Genomic DNA, 18,815 nt, shown 5'->3' on the forward strand with positions numbered 1-18,815 from the left:
ACCTTGCCTGAAATTCACAATGCACATGAAACTTGTTGTAACGTGTAAAAAATTGCATCTGAACGAAAAGGTTCAATAATGATTACTTCTTGCAATAGAATCTTTTCAGCAAAGGATGGGATGGAGCTGTATGCCCATGCTTATATTTTCTGGAATCCATTTTACAGGAGAACAACATCTGTAGAACAGGAGTCTTCCTATGTGGTGCTCTTTTTCTTGTCCTCCTTGTCCTTTTACTTTCTGGTAGGTGTGTGTGGGCAAGCAACTGTCGCAGTTCGGTGTTGATTATATTTACTTCCATCATTTGCGTGTACTGTGACTTGAGGTTCAGAGGAATCAGTGTTGCTTGAAGAAATAACAAATTTCTAGGTTACAATATCTTTGCAGAGGCTGTATTTGTCGCCTAGTTGCTATTCATTGTTTAAGTAGCTGTATCCGATTCTCTAATTGGATTTCCTTTATTTTTGATATCTAAACTTGAAATTATAAAACTTGTTGGGCATTTTTTGTTTGTGTTGATAGTCGAAAAGCTGCCTTTAGGCAAAAAATCACTGCTTGTTTAAAAGCTTGTACGAAGGATCTATCGTTGACTTGCAGTACAGCCAAATAAATGAGAACAATGCAATATTGTATATTCACAGATCCAGAAGCCTTGAGAGTTTTTGGTTATGCTCTTCTGCTGCTGGCAAGCATGAGAAGTGTCTCTTGCTTCCGTTACAGACATTAAGTGTGCTACTTGGGATTTTGGGAAATGCATAATTAATCTTGTTTTATATTTATAGCAATATATGGCTGCAGTAATTGATCAAAGCGTAGAGATTATGTCCATATCCACTTTCCAGTTCAAAATGGGAATTGTTTTGTTCTGTGTTAAAAAAGTGTACTTGAGAACTAGTCCCGTTCTTCAGTGGAATGTGTAGTTAAGGCATATAGAATAGAAAATATGACTACTAGAAATGAATAAAGAAAGCGTTTTTGGAAAAGTTCCTTATTTGTTTGGGTCTAAATCCAGCTGCAAGCACTTGCTGAGAGGTATAAATCTTGTTGAATGATTTTTTTTAATGCCAAAGGTAAATTTGAGTTATTTTCTACCTTAGAGAAATGTGAAAATGCTCGTGACCTGCTTGGCAGCACACTTCAAGCATCCTGAGCGAATGAAGATTGAGAAGATGTCTTAACTGTATATATTTTTCAATCTAATCTGTGATCAGAGGGATATTGATTGGGCCTTTTATCTGCTAAACACTTAAGGAAAACAAAAAGTTGTGTTTGCATTGTAAGGCAGAGCTATGCTTAGTAATGGTATATGATGTAATTTGATGAATACGTATCACTTTGTAGACTCTATGCTCACAGAGTTATTTACCTAGGGAACATGTTGTAGAAAAAGCAGGCTGGATTCCTGAAGCAGGAACTGGGCAGGCTGGTTTCTGTATGATCTTCAGTGCACTATTCAGTTTGATTCTTGCTACCTATAGGTAACAATTCTGCTTTCTACCTGCTTACAACGATGTCATAACGTATGACTTATGTCTGAAAAACAGTGGGTTTTTGAAAATGTCTAGTATGCTCTTTCTCCTGGCAGTTCTTCCTATTTTAGATATTAATTTTTTTTATACTTAGGCATTTTTGGATTTAACACTCCCTTCCCCAAACTAGTGAGGTTGAAGTTTTTGGTAGATGAACGAAAACGTGACTTCAAAGATGATTCAGTCAGAAGTCCTTCAGCTTCTGTGTGGGTTGCCAGTATTCCAGCTGTTAGCAGGCAGGCCATAACTGTGGTCATCTAAACAAATATACCCTAGTTGTGGTGGGAGAGTACACTTGATGTATTTTCATGTGCTGGAAGCTGAGGTGAAGAGGACTTAAATAATTTTTTTTGCACATGGCCTTACGCTGCAATTTAATGATTTCTAATTCTTGTTTTCCATTCTTCTTTCTTTTGTGTGGACAGTTTTTGTTAATGCTCGTCTTGCTCTTCATTTTTTGTTTCATAACTCCATCTTCTGCCTTACTTTCTATGTTGGAAACACGTGATGGATCATTTGAGTTACATAATAGCTTTCCATCTCCCTCTTTTCTTCATAGTTTAATACATACCCAAAAGGTTTGCCAATTTTGAACCTTAGGAGGTCTGTACCCATTATGAATACCATCTAATCCAGAAAAAGTAGAATTTTAAAGAAATTACACAGGACTTTAAATTTCCAAACCTCTGTGTCTCTTATCTTTCCCTTTTCTGGCTGTCTCCTTTCATTTGCTTGCACCAGAATGAATGAGAAACTGCATCCTTCCTGTATTCAGTGCTTTCCGTAGGATCCTGAAATTACTCTTGTATTAAAATCTTCAGTTGCTTAACTGAACAAATTGTATTACCTCATTTTCCCTGAAGACAGATGTGGGTAATGACTGCCAGAAATCAAGTGTTGTACTGTTCAGCCTGCTTATCTGTTCCTTTTTCCCCACAGCACAACTGTGAGCTCTTCAGAACAGCACCTAGCTGCATGTGTTTGATCTAAACACACTTTCGTTGACCTAAACTGTGAACTATTCAGGACAGAAACTTGGTTTATTATTTATTTGTCTTGCATATGTTCTGTTTGCGTATCTAAATAAATATCAAATTTGTTTTAAGAAAAGCAGTTTGGTTCAGTTTATGCTGCAGTACTTCTTCAGTATCTTTACATATAATTGACTATTTCTCATGAAATAACTTAGAGATTAAAGCTTGGAGGATCTAGTGCTTTAGCTGACAGCACAGTATGTCTTTTAATTATTCTGCCTTGGATGAAATATTTCTCTTTATTAAATTTACTTCTTACATTAACATTGCACTGTTGTTCTTGCCAAAAGGAGATTCAAAACATGCAACTAATTTTTTTGTTATGTTTAATTAGGGCTCAGCTCAGCAGTACAGAAAGCTATGATACTGTTGGCTTATAGAACAGAAGTGTACTGGAAAAGTAACTAGAAAACTTCTGGCTTTTTTCTCCATTTTTGCTTTGGTGGGAAAAGCTGTTCTGTTGCCTAAAGCTACTGCTGATGCAAAGAGCAGCTTTAGAGAAAGAGAGTTTGCCAGTCTCGTTTCTCTCTGCTCCGAATGTGGTCTTTTAATGTGATTTTTAAAAAATGAAAGAAAAAAAAAAAGCTTGAGACGGTCAAAGATATTTTTTAAAATTCCCTGGCCTTTTTTCAGCTATATGAGAAGGCTTGTGTGAGAAGGTGTTTTAAAAATAGTGGTGGGGAAGAGAGCCCCACAAAGCTTTTTGGGGGTAAGATGAAGGAAGTATATGCCCCTTAAAACAGTATTGAAAACATAGCTGATCCTGAGTATCTGACCAGAATTTTTAATAGACCCAGTCATGAGCGCTTTCATGATGGCACTTCTTACACTCTCCTAAATAGTTTCCATTGGATTAGCTAGAAACTTGAGTCTTTTTATGACTGGCCTTTGATACTTGCTACTGATGTTAGTTAATCTTTAATGCTTTACTATGTCTGTGAGTGTTATGAGTGTTGCTGCTGCTTCTCTTTAGCTTCCCTCAGCCTTATTATAAAATATATATGAAGCTACAATAAGATGCACAAGAAATTTATTTGTTTCCTTAATAATACATTTGTGTAATGGTACTCCTAAATAGACTGATTTTTGTTTAAGGGATAAGTGACCAAGTTTTAATTTAGTGACTAAACATTCAGAAATGGTTGCTTACTGTGAAATCATGTGCTGTAAGTGCCATGTCAAATTTGATGACTCAGTTCTGATCTAGGTATTTTTTGAGATGCTGCTTTGATGTTAATTTACACTGAGCAGGTTTTTTTACTTTTCGGTACTCTAGATTTTAGTTAAGCTTAGTTTGAAAGTGTTTATTTTGCATTAAGAACAAAAGCAGTGTATTAACATAACTGTAGTTTAACAAAATATTTTGTTTGTCTCTTATGAATATAAACAGATGTAATTCTGAGAAGAGGAATTTTAGCTTTTCATTTACTAAAATTGAGACTATAAGTTGCACTAAAATAAATTCTCATTTCAGGGCAAAGTTTCTAGCTCAAGTTTCTTGTGAAAATACATTCAACTTGTTCTTCAACCTTGGTAATAATATATGTAGAACTTCAGGTAGAAAGTTTGTTGGTTTTTTTTTTTTTTCTTACCTTAGACAGTTGTTGTGCACTGAGTTGCTGTATATTCAGATGCTTATTTTCCCTCTGTGATATGTTATCTGTTACAAAGGAAATACTTTATGAAAATGGAAAAAAAGCAAACAAACCAAACCCACCCATATTTTCACAAAACCTTGAATTATAAAGCCAAATCCTAAATTCTGATATATTCATTTTAAATGCAGTAGTTGATTCATGTCAGGCAAAACTGGCTGAGTTGCTTGCAGGAAGCCACACTGACATTTTTATAGATAATCAAAAGAAAACATGAACTTATTCTATGCTTGGAGTAACATTGTAAAGAAAAAGCTCAAACAGAGCAATTTTCAGTTGCAGATGTAGTGCTAAGGTATGACAAGTTGTGTTAATGCCTGCAAATGGTTTTAGAATTGGTGGGAAAAAAGCTGCTGTGTGGTAACTTCTGTTGGGCACTGAAAAAGTATTCAGGCAGATTGTTTGGAGTTTGCTAGAAGCTTGATTGAGCTTTAATAGATGAAAAGCAAGATCAGATATTAAGACTGAGGCTTCTCTCTTATAGCAGTGTATGATATTGACACAGTTTTGGCATTAGTTGAAATGGAAAATTTGTATCTGAGTCCTCTTTGACTGAGATTTCTGATAGCGGATGTACATCTGATGGAAGGAGCAGGTATCAAAGATAAAAAGGGATTCCACAGTTAGTTCTTAACCTGCAATTCTCTTTCTCTTTTGTCTAATTCCTTGCCAATGTTCAGGCACCTAACAGAGCTAGCAACTGAGAAATCTGATTGATCTATGCAGTTTTGACTTTGTTTCCTACTGTGTTTTAATGAAGTTTGTTTAAGAACATCAAAGTCTGTTCAAATTTGCAGCTTTTTAAGAGTCAGTGTCTTTCTGTGTTTTAGGGACAGACATATAGTGGTCTCTGGGAATTACTTTTACACAACTAAAATAAGGTCCTATGAGAACTCGAGTCTGTATGCAATATGTGTACCTTTCACAGGACAGTCTGTTCTGAACTGGAACCCTTGACTGTTACTGCAATACCTGCATTGAATTGTAACACTTTACAACGTGAGAGATAGGAAATGTGGTTTTGAATCTAAGCTAAACTGGGCCTTTGATAGCTGATATAGCTGTCAGTATTAAGTTTTAATAGAGCTAAAGAGATTGAAGTCCCTGCTGTGTTCGTGTGCTGAGTTTTTGAAGTGTATTGGTAGCAGTCTTTCAGCAGTAGTACAACGGTAGATACCAGATCCGACTCCAATTTTGTGGCTCTTAGCTGTGGTATATTTGTAATGTTTACACTTTGTCATTACTTTTTATTTGCTTTATTTGTCTTCAGTTATTCAGTTACCTTTCTTTGCCTCGTATGATAGATTTTTAAATTTGTTTTAGAGGAACAGAGTCACAAATCTTAAAAATATCATCAACATAAGAGCATTTTTCATGTTTGTCCAATGTTATAATCCCTTCAGATCAAAGTGTCTTGAGTTCTGCCAATGATAATGGCAATACACTTCTTATTGGGAATAACTTTTTAATTGCCAAGAACAGTATATTGCAAAGTATGGTATGTAATGAGTTCATATTTATAAGTTGGCTGGATGGAAAACAGAACTTAATCCGTTAGTCATCCTGTTAATTTTGGTTGGCTTTTTCAGCGGGTTATGGCTCCAAGAAAAATAGCTTTGTCCAATTCGTACACAAAAAGAGAGGCAGGAAGATCTACCTGTCATATAACATCACACTTCTAAATGAAGAAATCAGTATGTGTTGTTACCATTGCCTGCAAATACATTGAAGCAAAGGTTGTATTAATATTTTGTGTTAATTGCTTTTTAAAAAACTTAGTCTGTTAGTATTTTGGTGTTTTATTTGCTTGCAAGCTTTCATTTGTAGCAACTTTAATAGTGTCTCTCTAAAACTTTATCCTAAATACTTGTATTGAAGCAGTACAGTTGTGGCCAAATGATTCTGATACGTGGTGGTTTTGGGGCTTTGAAAATTCAGTAATGTGATGATTTACATATGGCTGCCATCACTCCAAATCGATGTGAGGTGCCCTTAAGCTACTAACACAGGCAAAGATGATCTTGATTGCAAAAGATTCTTCCCTAAATCACATGTTGTTGTTGCAGCATGCAACCAGAAGAGAAGTTTATGTAACTTCAAAATTCACATCACTTTGGCATGTTTGAATCTGTTTCATTCCGTCTATTGCATGAGCACACTGGGTTTGTTTCAGTAATACTTAGCTCTTTCAAGTTGAAGTAAATCTAGGGCTGCATAGGAGAAAAGTATTTTCCATTTATATATAGTTTTCTTGATCAAATCTCGAAAGACAAAAGCATCTAGTTTGTTTGCTGAGATACCAGCAGAGGAGCTGTATTTTGGATTGTAAAGATGACTTGTTCGAAGTTCTTCAGTATTTAACCTTCTCACAATTTATTCTTCTTTGTAGTAAAACTGGATTTGAATTGCCTTTATTGTGTTAAAAAATATACATATTTAAAAAAAAAATCACACATGGATTCTGAAAATTAACGCACTTCACTTTGCAAATCTGTTTATAAAGAACTTGAAAGATATGTACTGCAATTTAGAATATAACGTGAAAGTTTGTGAACAATGTAAGTGGAAAAACAAACTGGCCAAAGCTGTGAAAACAATATAAATGTTTAATAAGATAAAATGTTTGTGCTTACAAAATTAGTTGGTTTTCACTTTTCTGCAGTCCATAAATAATGTGTTATGCTATGAAAGACCAGGAACACGTAACACACAGGCTAATGCATTTCACTTTCAATTCCATAAGTATTTTGTTCATTTATTTGATCTTGCTATGTTTACAGTAGTGGAAGGTAAGAAGGCTTTCTTCTGGAATTCCTTGTGGTTTACATTCAGACAGCCTGTGACATAGGGCTCAAGGAAGGCTGGAGTTGTGACAGCTTGAAATTGTTACTGCAGCACATGGGAGGAACCTCAGGGCCTCCAGAACTCTTCTATCAATGGAGAGAAGGGAAGAAATCATTTTCAAGAAGCTAAAGGCGAACAAACCCTGTAGGCTTTTAAATAAGAGGACTGAGCTTTTGGAAAGAAAGATGTCAACTCTGCTGTTCATGTGTGCTGTAAGTGACAGATCCAGTGTTTTGTGGAGTGTTTCAGAGAAGGCAGAGAAGCTGAAAGTCTTGCTGTCTGAAATGTTTTTGAATTTCTTTTTGTGTATTCAAAATTTCCTATCTATGTTTAGAATAAAAACAAAACAAAACAAAAAAACACTAAAAAAGCTCCTTCCAAACATTTAAATGCCTGCTGCAAATTCTTTACAAAGTCCTCTACAAGCTAATGGTAAGTGGTTTCTGTAGTGCCCCTTAATTAATAAATCATCAGATCACTTTTCCACTCAATGAATTATTTTCTTTGTTTTATAGGGGAGGTTGTACTGTGTGACAGACCCATACACTCATTTGGTTTATGTTGAGTTGGCATTAATTGAACAATGCATACTGCTCGTTAATTGAGACCATTAGCTGAAAATCTGTCCCCAAATTCACTGGCAGAAGTCAATTGTGGATAGACAAAATGAGAGTATGGCGTTGAAAAATCATAGACTATGAAAAATGAAATCCATTGCTAGTTCTGGAGTCTTTGATGTAAATAAAGGGCTGAAAGGTTTTAAATGCCTGGAGGAAATCCCATACATTTACTGTTCAGGTAGCTCTTATTAATTCTACTATCAGTCTTTAATGTTCTCTGATGTTCTCTAATGTTCTTCTGATGTGAAAAGCTGTGCTATAGTATTTACTTAATGTAGCTCTGAAACAGGGTTGTCATTTCAGAGTGTCAAATTAGAACTCGTTAAGGAACAGGAGTAGTGACCTCAGAAAGCTCATACCTCTCAAAATTTCCAGAGTAATCACTTGAAATTTATCTTAGTTTTAGAAAATGTTTGCTGAACAATATATTGTATTTAAAATTTAAATATAATGTGGTTGCTTTCCAGCATATATATTGTTCTCCTGTCACATCTGGGGAAGCATTTGCCTTGTTTTTTGTAACCGACAATCCTTAATGTTCATGTGCATTCTTATGTGCTGTGTTTTTAATGAGGTTTTACATGCTTTTAAATAAACAAAAACACTAAGAACCAAAACCCAGCCCAGCAACAACAACCCCTGAAATAACAAACTCACAAATAATATGCAATGGGTGATGATGCAGTATGTTCTCTATGAAAGGATATTCAAGTTTTTAACTTTGCAAGTGAAATTATTTTAAGAAGTGTTTGGGTTCTTTTGAACTCTGTGAGTTACTCTTATGGGTGGAATTGAGGTTGTTTTATTCCATCAACAATGCACTTCCTTAACATAATTATGTAAATTTCTCTTTTTATTTATTTATCCTGCTATGACTCTTCTTGAATGTTTGTTTTATATTTGTGATTTAACTTTGTTGTATGAAACCACATTGAACATGTATTTTGATTAATGTATTTTCTTGCAGACAAGTAAGGTTTCTCTTCCTAGAACTTGAATGGTTTTGTACTTAAAATACTCAGTCCCTGTATGAGGCTTAGGTTTTAAAATGGTTTGCTGTGTGTTGAAAACACTGCTCCATTTTGCTGAAGCACAAATAGTGTTGGCGAACTTGATTTAACAGCATGAGTCTGTTGATAACTTTTCCACTATTTTAGAAGCTTCTCTCCCTTTCTGTTATGCATGTGACACTGAAGGAGGAAAGAAGGGTTAAATTCTGCAGGAGAAACAAACAGCTAAAGCTATAAGAAGGGCTTGAAAACCAAGATACTTCCTAAATCTTACTTCAGGAATTTTAGTTTGAAATTGCAGTTTTCTAAGCTCCTGCCTAGTTACTTGATAAAGTGTGAAGCTAATTAATTTCACTGCTTATTAGGAGCTTTCAGACTATTTAGATCTATTTTAAGGACATATCTAAAAATGCTGCCCTCTTGAGAGAGCTGAGCAATTCAATAGGTAGTTCTAACTTAATCCCTAGTGAATTCTATGATGCAGTCATCATGTTGCCTCTTATTCTTGATAGTTTTCATGCCGTAGACAGTCTGGAAAGATTGTGCTTCACACAAACTAGGAGAAAGAAAGACCAAGTCATAATGGTGCAATCCCAATGCAATCCCAAACAAAGCTAATAATTCGGTCGCTGAATTGGAGTAATTGTGTGGTTTGGGATACCTGGATTTATTTTTCTTTCTTTGCACAAATCTAACTGTTCTAAATACAGTTTGTGTATGAATGAGTTAGTAATTTATAATATGAACATAACAAATGTTGTGGTGATGGATCCATCGCCACTTGACCTGTGGCTGAATTTTGAATGGAAGGAGGGACTGCTGGTTAAAAATTTAACCAGAGGGTTTTTAAGCACTTAATTTCGTGGAAAGATTCAGAATGCGTCTGCCTGTGGGTGAAGAACAATCCTCTGGTGGAGCCAAGAGGAGTAAGTACTAGAGGGAGGGTTTTAGTCACTGGCTTTGCAAGAAAAATCAAAGTGGTATTATTAACTGAATTTGGAGTTTGTAATTAGTTCAATTTCAATCGTTTTCAGTTTAATTTATAATCAAGTTATTAACCGTAAGTGGGAATGACATGGAATTTATTATTTTGTGCAAAGTGTGACATGGGGTGTGGTTAGCTAAACATCATCATACCCAGCAAATTAAACTGGCTGTCTTTGTATAACAGTACAGTAAATATTCCAGGCATTTCTCTAGTTTCAGTAATATGGTAGGATTTGAAGAACGCATTGTTTTCTTTTGTGCAAAACAGGAAGCATATAGTTAGCTAATAGTGCTGTGGTACAATGTGTCTTACTTCAGTTATATGAAAAATTCTAATTAAATACACTTAAAGTAGAATTAGGAACAGAGGAAATCTTTGCACATGCTGTAGCTGAATTCATGTGCATGCAGTGAATTACCCAGGTAATTAAAGCTGCTTGGTACAATGAATGGCTTTAAAAGAGATGGAAGAAAATTACTTGGACTTAAATACCATAAGTATGTAATTGCAGAAAATGGTCTAAATTTGTCTTGGTGTCTCTTGTTTCTATAATGGAAGTTACATCTTATGCTCCGAGTTTTGTTGCTCCAGGGTGTTTTAAAAGTGAGATAGCCTGTCTTAATAGGTTTTTTTGGTAAACAAATTTTAAAATGAAAACATGAACGTGCTTTAAATATTATAAAGCTAAAACAAATACCTCTTCTCCTTGACTTATTCACATGCTTAAATTGCTGGGCATTTCAGTTTGATTCCTCATTTTCTAGTTTAAGCTTGTCTAATTTGAACTCATTAAGTTATGTTATGCTTCTTTCAAAGAGTTCCATTGTTAGAGTTTTCCATGGAAATGGGCACCCAGTGGTACTACTGAATAGATCGCAAACATGATCACCCCAATAGAAACCTAGTTTCTGGCTCAAGTCTCTGTTTTATAAGCTTTCTGTGCTCCCAAGAACTCATCAGTCTCCTGTTGTAAATTGTCACAGATCTTTCTAATTAAATAAAGTTTATCTTGGACTGGCTTCTAGGCAGCTTTTCATTAATGAATTGGGCAGCAAAACAGCGCTCACTTGCATAGCTTGCATATGATGCAAAAGTGGATAGCTGCAGCTCTTGGTGGATAATTCCGTAGTTTGAATTGATCTCATTAAATTCAAGACAGTTCCAAATTAACAAATGGAAATTAATCTGAAGTGCCTTTTTGGAAAGGAGAAATTAAGTTCCCAGATTGAGAACAGGGAAGAACTGATTAATAGTATTGCCAACAAGTTTATAAAGAGGATTAGAAATTCACTGTATATTTTTCCTGTGTGTGTGAAAGTTAAAGAAAAGGGATATTCATTAATGCTGCACTGCAGTAAAATGTGAATTATCTTTCCTCTTGTTTCAGATTTGGAAAGAATGTGCTCGCAGACTGTCATGTCCACTGGTTTACCCAAAAGAAGGATTTTTTTTTTTTTTTCATGGCTTAGTTTTTCATTGTGTCATCAGGTTAATCCAGTGAACCACTTAGTCTACGATCCTGTACCCAGTGTATCGAAAGTGTGTAGTTGGTTATTCATGAGACAGTTGTGAGAAGTTGTTAGGCATTAAGTGGTGAAAAAATGAGGTTACTGTACCCAGATCATTTGAACAAAATCTTAGCAAAGATTTTAAACTGCTTATATAATAAAATGCTGTAGTAGATTATAATCTATTTTGGTAGAACCTAATTTTCTAAGAGTGAACTGGGCAACTCTTTCCCAGGAGTGGTTTGACACTTTGGTATTTCTCTTATCTGCACTTTTTGGCAGAAGTGTCTGACAGGTTGAGTATGCTGTGAAAAAGGAGCAATTACCTCCATGTGATTTTTACTGTTGGTCCCTCTGGGTGATCGCTGCTGCCACAGGTGGCTCTCAAACTGATGAGCCAAAGGCTAAATGCGTCTGTAGCACCTGGAACTTGGTCTTACAGTACTCTTTCATTGTGCTGTTGCCAGACATAACAGGTTTGTAGTGTTACTATTCAGGCTTATTTCTGCTTATCCCTCCCAGTCAAGCAAGTAAGGAATTAAGTAGAGTTCTACTTTGTTAACTGATGAAGGTAGAAAGAGAAATTGGAATCTGTGTTTTGAAGTTCCCAAGCCTATCGAGCAAAACGTATGCAATTGTAGTCCTGCTTAAAGTGATCTGTACTTCTCTCTCTATACTCGGAGCAGCTGGGTCCGGGTGACCAGCAAGTTTGTAGTCAGACAGCAGGTAGTGTTAGAGTACTTCAGTATGTGCCTCACCTGTTCTTCTAATGATATAGCTCTCTTTTGTTACTGAGATATGTTTCTGACTGGGAAAATGTTTTATTGTAGGTTTTGAAACGGCAAAGTCTCTTGCACTGCATGGGGCTTACGTTATCCTGGCCTGCAGAAATATGTCAAGAGGCAACGATGCTGTACAACGCATTCTTGAGGAATGGGTAAGTGAATGCTTATAATGTCCAACATTAAACTGTGTTTGTCAGTATATGGATTCTTTTTTGATGCACAAGCAGTTAAATAGGTACTTACGTTGCCATGGAAGAATCTAAGGAAAAGGGCATTTGTCTTGCTTTGTAATATACTGTTTGGTCACTTCTGCTTCAGTGGTGGTGATTTTTCATTTCATATGATTGTGCTGGATTGTAAGGCTTGACATATTGTTATATAAGAATATACAAAAGCTTTGTAAGTTTGAAAGAACCACTGAGGCGCACTGCATAGTTCAAAGGACAGGGTAATTCCAGAACCAAAGTCTGTAACAAGCTGAAGGAGAATGTACTCACGGAGATATCAGACAGCCATTTGTTTGCCTGTAGTTTTTGTACTATAGGAGATTACATGGAATCATTCTTATACTTCTCAAAAAACAAAGGGTTTTTTTTCCTTTCCCTGTCCATCAGGCAGAACACCACTGCTGCAGGTAGTTTGTCTCAATTCCTTCACATCTCTTCCCTCTTTCATTTGTTTTTCTTCCATTTTGTTACACAAATACAAGCCCCTTAGTGCCTTCTATTCCCTTGTTTCTCTCCTCCTTTTAGCTCTCCTCTCCCTATTTTTTTGGGAGATCTCCTAAGGCCCTTATTTTAATGTGTCCAGTGTTCTTAATTTATTCCTTATACAAACATTTACTTGCTAGTAAGGCTAGTTTTGTCCAAGCTTGCTTTGATTGCTGTCTTCAGGAGTTAATCTGTTGACACAGTTCTGTATGCTCTAAGTAATAAACTGTAGGGTCAAGTTCTTGGAATTTCATTTCTGTTCTGCTAGAATTACAGTGATAAATGTTCTAGCTCTGTTTCTCAATCTCTGAAAATATTTTGGCTGCTCCCAGAGGATATGGAGGAACATCAGTATTATTAATATTTACACATAGTTAGTCTACAGATATTTATTAGCAAGCATTGTTTGTTTTGCACTTACTTTCTAAACAAGTAATGCTTATAATGCTGCTAACTTTTGTAACCACAATTTTCTTCAAGAAACAAAATCTTTGGCTTTAGATATTTTTCTCTTGCTCAGAAGATATTAACGACGTACAGTAAAGAATTGAGAAGCAAAACAATCTTTTCCTTCACATTAAGGCTATCTTTTTGTTTGCTTCAAAGATGTGAAATCCTAAGAGAATTCCTTTATGGGTGAGCGTAGGGCGTAAGGCTTCAAGTTTTGCCTGTTTCCTTGCGCTGGGAGATATTCTGCTGGCCGATCCTTGGAGGTGTTCAGCCCTGGGCAGCCTCATCTATTGCCTGATATAGTGGTTGGCAAACCTGCCTGTGGCATGGGGTTGGAACTAGATGATCTCTGGGATTCCTTCCAACCCAAGCCATTCTATGATTTTTTTTCTTTTTTAATTTAGGATAATAGATACTCAGCACTCTTTTATTTTAGTGTATAATACCATAAAATACCACATTGCTCCCTTAATTCTAAGCTTATCTTCAGCATTTTGAAGGCTGTGAGAATTTAGGAGTACTAGTTTTAGAGCTTGTATTGCTTCACCAGAAGTTAATGAATTTGTAATTGAATGAAGATCACTGAATTTCAAATGACTTCAGAAACACTACACTTATTTACTAACAGTTTTCAAATTCTAATTGTTCAGAAAATAATCTCATCTGTAAACTGGGTAGCTGGAAGACCTTCAATGCATCTTTGTAATGGCTTTGTTGTTGTTTATTAAGAGGGACTAATTAACTTTGATTATTGCGCTAATATTATGGCACTTTGACAGTCCTTCAGATTTATGACTCTGGGAAAATAAACAAATGAAATGCAGGTGCTGGAGCAGAAAGAATAAGTTATTACTGAACTTTAATTACTTGGAATGTGTAACCAGGAGAGAATTAGTTGATGAATTACAAGCAGCTTAAAATTTACATTGAATTGTAAGCAATCTTGAGGAAAACACAAAACTTGCCCTGTTTATTGAAAACAGAGACAAAGATTAATTTGGTTAATTGATACTAATATTAAAATATTGACGTAAAATATTATTTTTTAGCCTATAGATGTCAGAACAGACCAGGAAGTTATTAATAGGCAATTCTTTCCTAAAATTAGGATTCCAGAAAAATGTTAACATCATATGTTATAAGGTTCAGATGAATTCTCAAAGTTTGGCTATAGCTGTTCTATAAAGGACTTCAAAATATCCACAGTATTTTGTCTCTCTTGTTCCTAGGGAAAGCAAAATAATTAAAAGGAAATGGGTTTACTTGAGCTTTACTTTTCAATTTGGAATCAATTTAAAAAAAAAAAAAAAAAAAAAGCTGTTTAAGATGCAGCCTTACAAAGCTTCATGTTCATTTTGCTCAGTGTTTTTGGCAGCAGTTATGCTACCTGCTTGCATTGAATTTGTTTCTGAGCTGTGCTATAAATACAGTCTTTGTCCAATATGTTGAAACATAGAAATTTGTTAAATAAGCACCTGCTTTTCAACTGAATGTCCAAACCCAAATTTTCTTCTAATATGCAGAAGTACATTTTTACAACTTGAAAAGTTGCTGCTGTGTGGAATGCTAGTGTCCTAATTGTCCTGAAAGTGCTTCAAGTGTACTGTGTTAGAAATAAAATAGGTACTTCTGTAATTATAGCAAAAATATTACCAAAAGTCATGTGCATGCTGTGCTGGCTCTTCTGTGGGACAGCATGCCTTAAAACTTGAGGTTTAAATTTCTGACAGAGAATGTTTCCTTTTTTATGCCTTTTGTTATCTCATGGAACATCTGTAATTCCTTATGAAAGAAGTAACTAGAGCTCTTTGCAAGAAGACAAAAGACTGAAAAATATATAAACTGACATAATTACAATTTGGTACCACTATCTAGTTGATGATCTGTATGAAAATAAAGCCACGAAACTTGCACAAGGTCTGCTCTGAAAGTAATGCCTCCTTTTTTATTATCTTTTCCCACAATGTTAGAGGTGGATGTTGGTGGTATGGCTGTAGAGGATGAACCTTCTACCAATATTCCATTCCATTTTGTTGCCATGTGAGAGATGGCAGCAGAGGGGCAGACTGACAAAATGGTGTCTGACACGGAAGTGCAGATGCAGCAAAGAGAGGAAACTGAATTTCTCCATGCAGAAAAGATGGCACCCACTGACATTCATAGCTTGCTGAATGTTTATGGAGCACAACGAGGCAGTGGGTGGTGAATTTCAGCAGCAGTGACAGCAGCAATGGGTCACCTCCACTGGTACAGATTGTTATGAATGCAGCATGCAGCTCTTGTTCATTGCTGGCAAAAATGCAGAATTAATGATGGTGAACATGCTGAAAATAGCATGTTGTAGCAGAGAATTTTCTCTATCAAATAGTGTTACTGTGTTCTTTGTATCTGTTGTTTATTTCAATAGAAACTGCAGGAGGCATTACTTTTGAGGTGAACTACATGGTAAAAGCTGAAAAGTAAGGTTATGTGTGAAAATTGGAAAGCAACATGCACCAAAAATCCAGCTATTAGGATTTAGAGAAAGAAGGAGGAATGATGAGAGAAATCAATTTTTTTCTATTATTCTGGATATTTCAAAATAAGTTTTCAGTGATCTTATTTGACTACTGGAGACAAATCTAGAAAACTGATCTTAATAATCTATGTCAAAAAAGCTGCTTTATAGAAAGTTTGAGCTTCTTGTGCAAGGATGAGCCATAGAAACCTGCAAATTACTTTAGATAACTGGCATTTATTTGCAAGATGCAGTATTCCAGTTATTTTCCTACTGAAGTGGATTTTTTTGCTAATGTTGCAAATAGAGAGGTAATTGCTTTGTGTGTAAAGCATTGTGACAAGTTTCAATGTAACTGATGTAGCTAGTCTGTCATATATAATTTTTTTAGAAAGGTATATTATACTTGTACAATTTAATGTCTTTAAATGTATAGAGAGAATGCAAGAGAAAGTGTATAAAAGCAGATAAGAGAGAGATCAGTATAGCTTTACAGCTGATATCTTAAAAATGAATGTTGTTCATGCAAGATGACATTCCAAATCAATTTAAAACTGTTTGATAATTTCTTGCTCAGAAAAAGAGGAAATTAGAATTCTAGAGTTATGATTCATTTTAATCAGAAAGAAATTGTCAAACATAAATCTCTCCTTGAGTAGTGAAAAGGCTTGAAAGCAGCTAAGAAAAAAATATCAATACTTTGCAAAGAAGGAATGATTGTTCCAATTCGTAGCTTAATTGACTTTAAGGCTTAATGAAAAACACTGCAGTGCTGTTTGTACACATAGATGCTTTGACAAACATTGAAATCTATGCTTCAGGAAGAGAAGCTAGGTAATTTGCTTTACATTATTATTGATACAATTTTCTAATTGACTATGAGTAAGATGGTGGGATAGGACTGCATAGCTCATGATGTTAGCAGTATTCTCAAGAAAGTTCTTAAGAGAACAAATAATAAAATGTTTCATAAATCACAGTTTTTCTTGCCAGGAAGCCCTCATTTATTTACTCCTGCCAAATAGTCTCTGAAATAGATATTAAAAGATAAATCGCAAGTTAAATATATCACATTAAAAAAGTATAATATTTCATTTGTTATCGTTATTCAGTGTTAAGCCTACAGCTACACATCAAAGATGAGATTAAAATGTAAAGAGAAAATTTGGATTTCTTTTATATGTAGAAGCTTACAAGGTATAGATGTGACAAGAGAAGAGAGAATGGCTGTGAAGAAAACAAACAAAGTAAACGTGACTACTTGCTATATTGCTTTCCCCCAAAGTATTCTCTACCTAATGAGTGATTTATATTCTTGCTGATTAAGTAACTGAATTAAATTAAAACCTGATAACTGCGTCTTTGTACTCCAATTGTAATTTTGCAAAGAACAGAGAGATAAGAAGCAAATTGGGTGCACTTACAGAGAACGTGGGCACAATTTTTTGTGTGTAGAGTACTCCTGGTTTCCTCCTCAAGGAAGGAAGTCTCATTACCCAAGTAGTGTTGCAGCTCCACTGGTATCTCTGGATTACTGTTCTTCATATATGTACCACGAATACAGATAGAAACAGCTCTGTGAAATATTACTGTAATCTCTCAAAAGAAATGGATGCTAATTTGAAGAAAAACAAACAAACCCTTTTCTATATACTGGATGTTAATTTCAGAGCTATTTCTATAGATCATCAAACTTTAATACATACCTTCCATACTGTGACTGTTAGAACCAACAAAGTAAGTTGTTACTGGAAATTTGCTCAAGTGGATGATACAGTGGAGTCATCTCATCCTGATTAGTAACACATGCTTATAGAAAAATGTCAAGAAGTCAGCTTCAGAAGTGTGTAAGTATGGAATGGAGCCACAGTACAGAGCACAGAATTAGAGTTTCATAAGGGTGCGAAATAAAAGGTCTTAAATAATCTCTTTGAATGTTGTACTGTAGAGCACACATTCCTGTGAAAATATTATTTCCATTACTGTCATTTTTTTTGTAATAAAGAATAGTTGTGTTATAAAGTCGTAATGAAGAATAGTGTTGTTTCTAAAAATGATCTTCCAAAGCTATATGTTATTAGTGCACACATCATTGCAGCATAGTATACATTCTCTGGTGCTCTGAATAGAGGCCATGCTGGAGCACCAAGGTAAAAGGAATTATCCAAACCTTGCTATGGGGAAAAGCCCTTGTAGGAAGAAGCCGTATGCGCTCCAATAACGCATTACTGCCATTGCTGAATGTGATTTTTTTTTTTTGAATGTGATACGGATCTCTTTTGAAATGAAGGAATCTTTCAATTAACTGTAATTTGAATACAATCAACCCTCATCTTGCTCTCAGAGAATGGATCATGTTGGTCTTATTTAGATGTTACTGTCACTGATACTGGTTGAGAGCAGTGGGAATGATTTTGGCCTTAATGTTAAGGAGTTCAGTAAGTTCCTGGGTGGAATGTGCTCAACTGAGACACCTTGTGAAAGGGATGTGTGTTGCAAAGGTATTTTCTGGGTGCAGGTGGAAAGTAAACTATTAAATAATAGACATAATTTGAAGCAGAAGTAGCATGTATACGCAGCACTGATCAAAACTGAGTATAGTACAGTCTGCTATTACACTGTTAGAGCTGGTAAGGCACTAAGGTGCTGGTAAGCAGTTGATGTAGCATTTTGAAGTCTCCTGATGTGTTATGAGGTGGCAATTTGTTCCAGTGTGCAGGTGTGTGTTGGGTCTGTAGCTATCCACGTGGAATGTCTCACCTGTCAGAGCTTTTGATCTTCTCATCTGTGAGAAATCTATGATCTTCAGCTGCTTCTGCCAGATTTGTCTAAAAACTGCAGCAAATGACTGAGTGCAGCCACTGACAAGAGCTTGAAGCTTTTGAGTGATTTGGGAGGAAATTCATGTTTTGAAAAACTCCCAGTTAAAAACATTAAACAGTTTAACCAACGTTTGCATGGATGGATTGTTAAGATCTATTTTTTGTACACTATAAACATATGGCATGAATTTGCTCTCATTACAGATGCTGAGAAAAGGGAAAGGCAAATATTTATATTACATGCATGTTTTACAGTAAAAACACTGTTCAGTTTTGTTTATACAGTTCCACTGTTACTGTTTTTATGGTTAGCAATGAAACCACTGTAAAACAGTGTCTGAATTATATAGCAGATGTGTTAAG

At 35.4% G+C, this 18,815-nt stretch overlaps 1 protein-coding gene across 1 annotated transcript in view; it reads left to right on the forward strand.

Annotated features, from left to right (window-relative positions):
- The window catches only part of WWOX (WW domain containing oxidoreductase), a 468,833-nt gene that overhangs the window by 11,907 nt on the left and 438,111 nt on the right, over window positions 1–18,815 (forward strand). Inside the window, exon 5 of the mRNA XM_042821839.1 lies at window positions 12,019–12,125. Within this exon, the coding sequence (XP_042677773.1) occupies window positions 12,019–12,125 (107 nt within the window). The remainder of the gene's footprint in view (window positions 1–12,018; window positions 12,126–18,815) is intronic.

The sequence above is a fragment of the Centrocercus urophasianus genome, unplaced genomic scaffold (assembly GCF_019232065.1).
Source record: "Centrocercus urophasianus isolate 14NV4802_14NV808 unplaced genomic scaffold, USGS_Curo_1.0 seq_2, whole genome shotgun sequence".
Classification (NCBI taxonomy): Eukaryota; Metazoa; Chordata; class Aves; order Galliformes; family Phasianidae; genus Centrocercus; species Centrocercus urophasianus.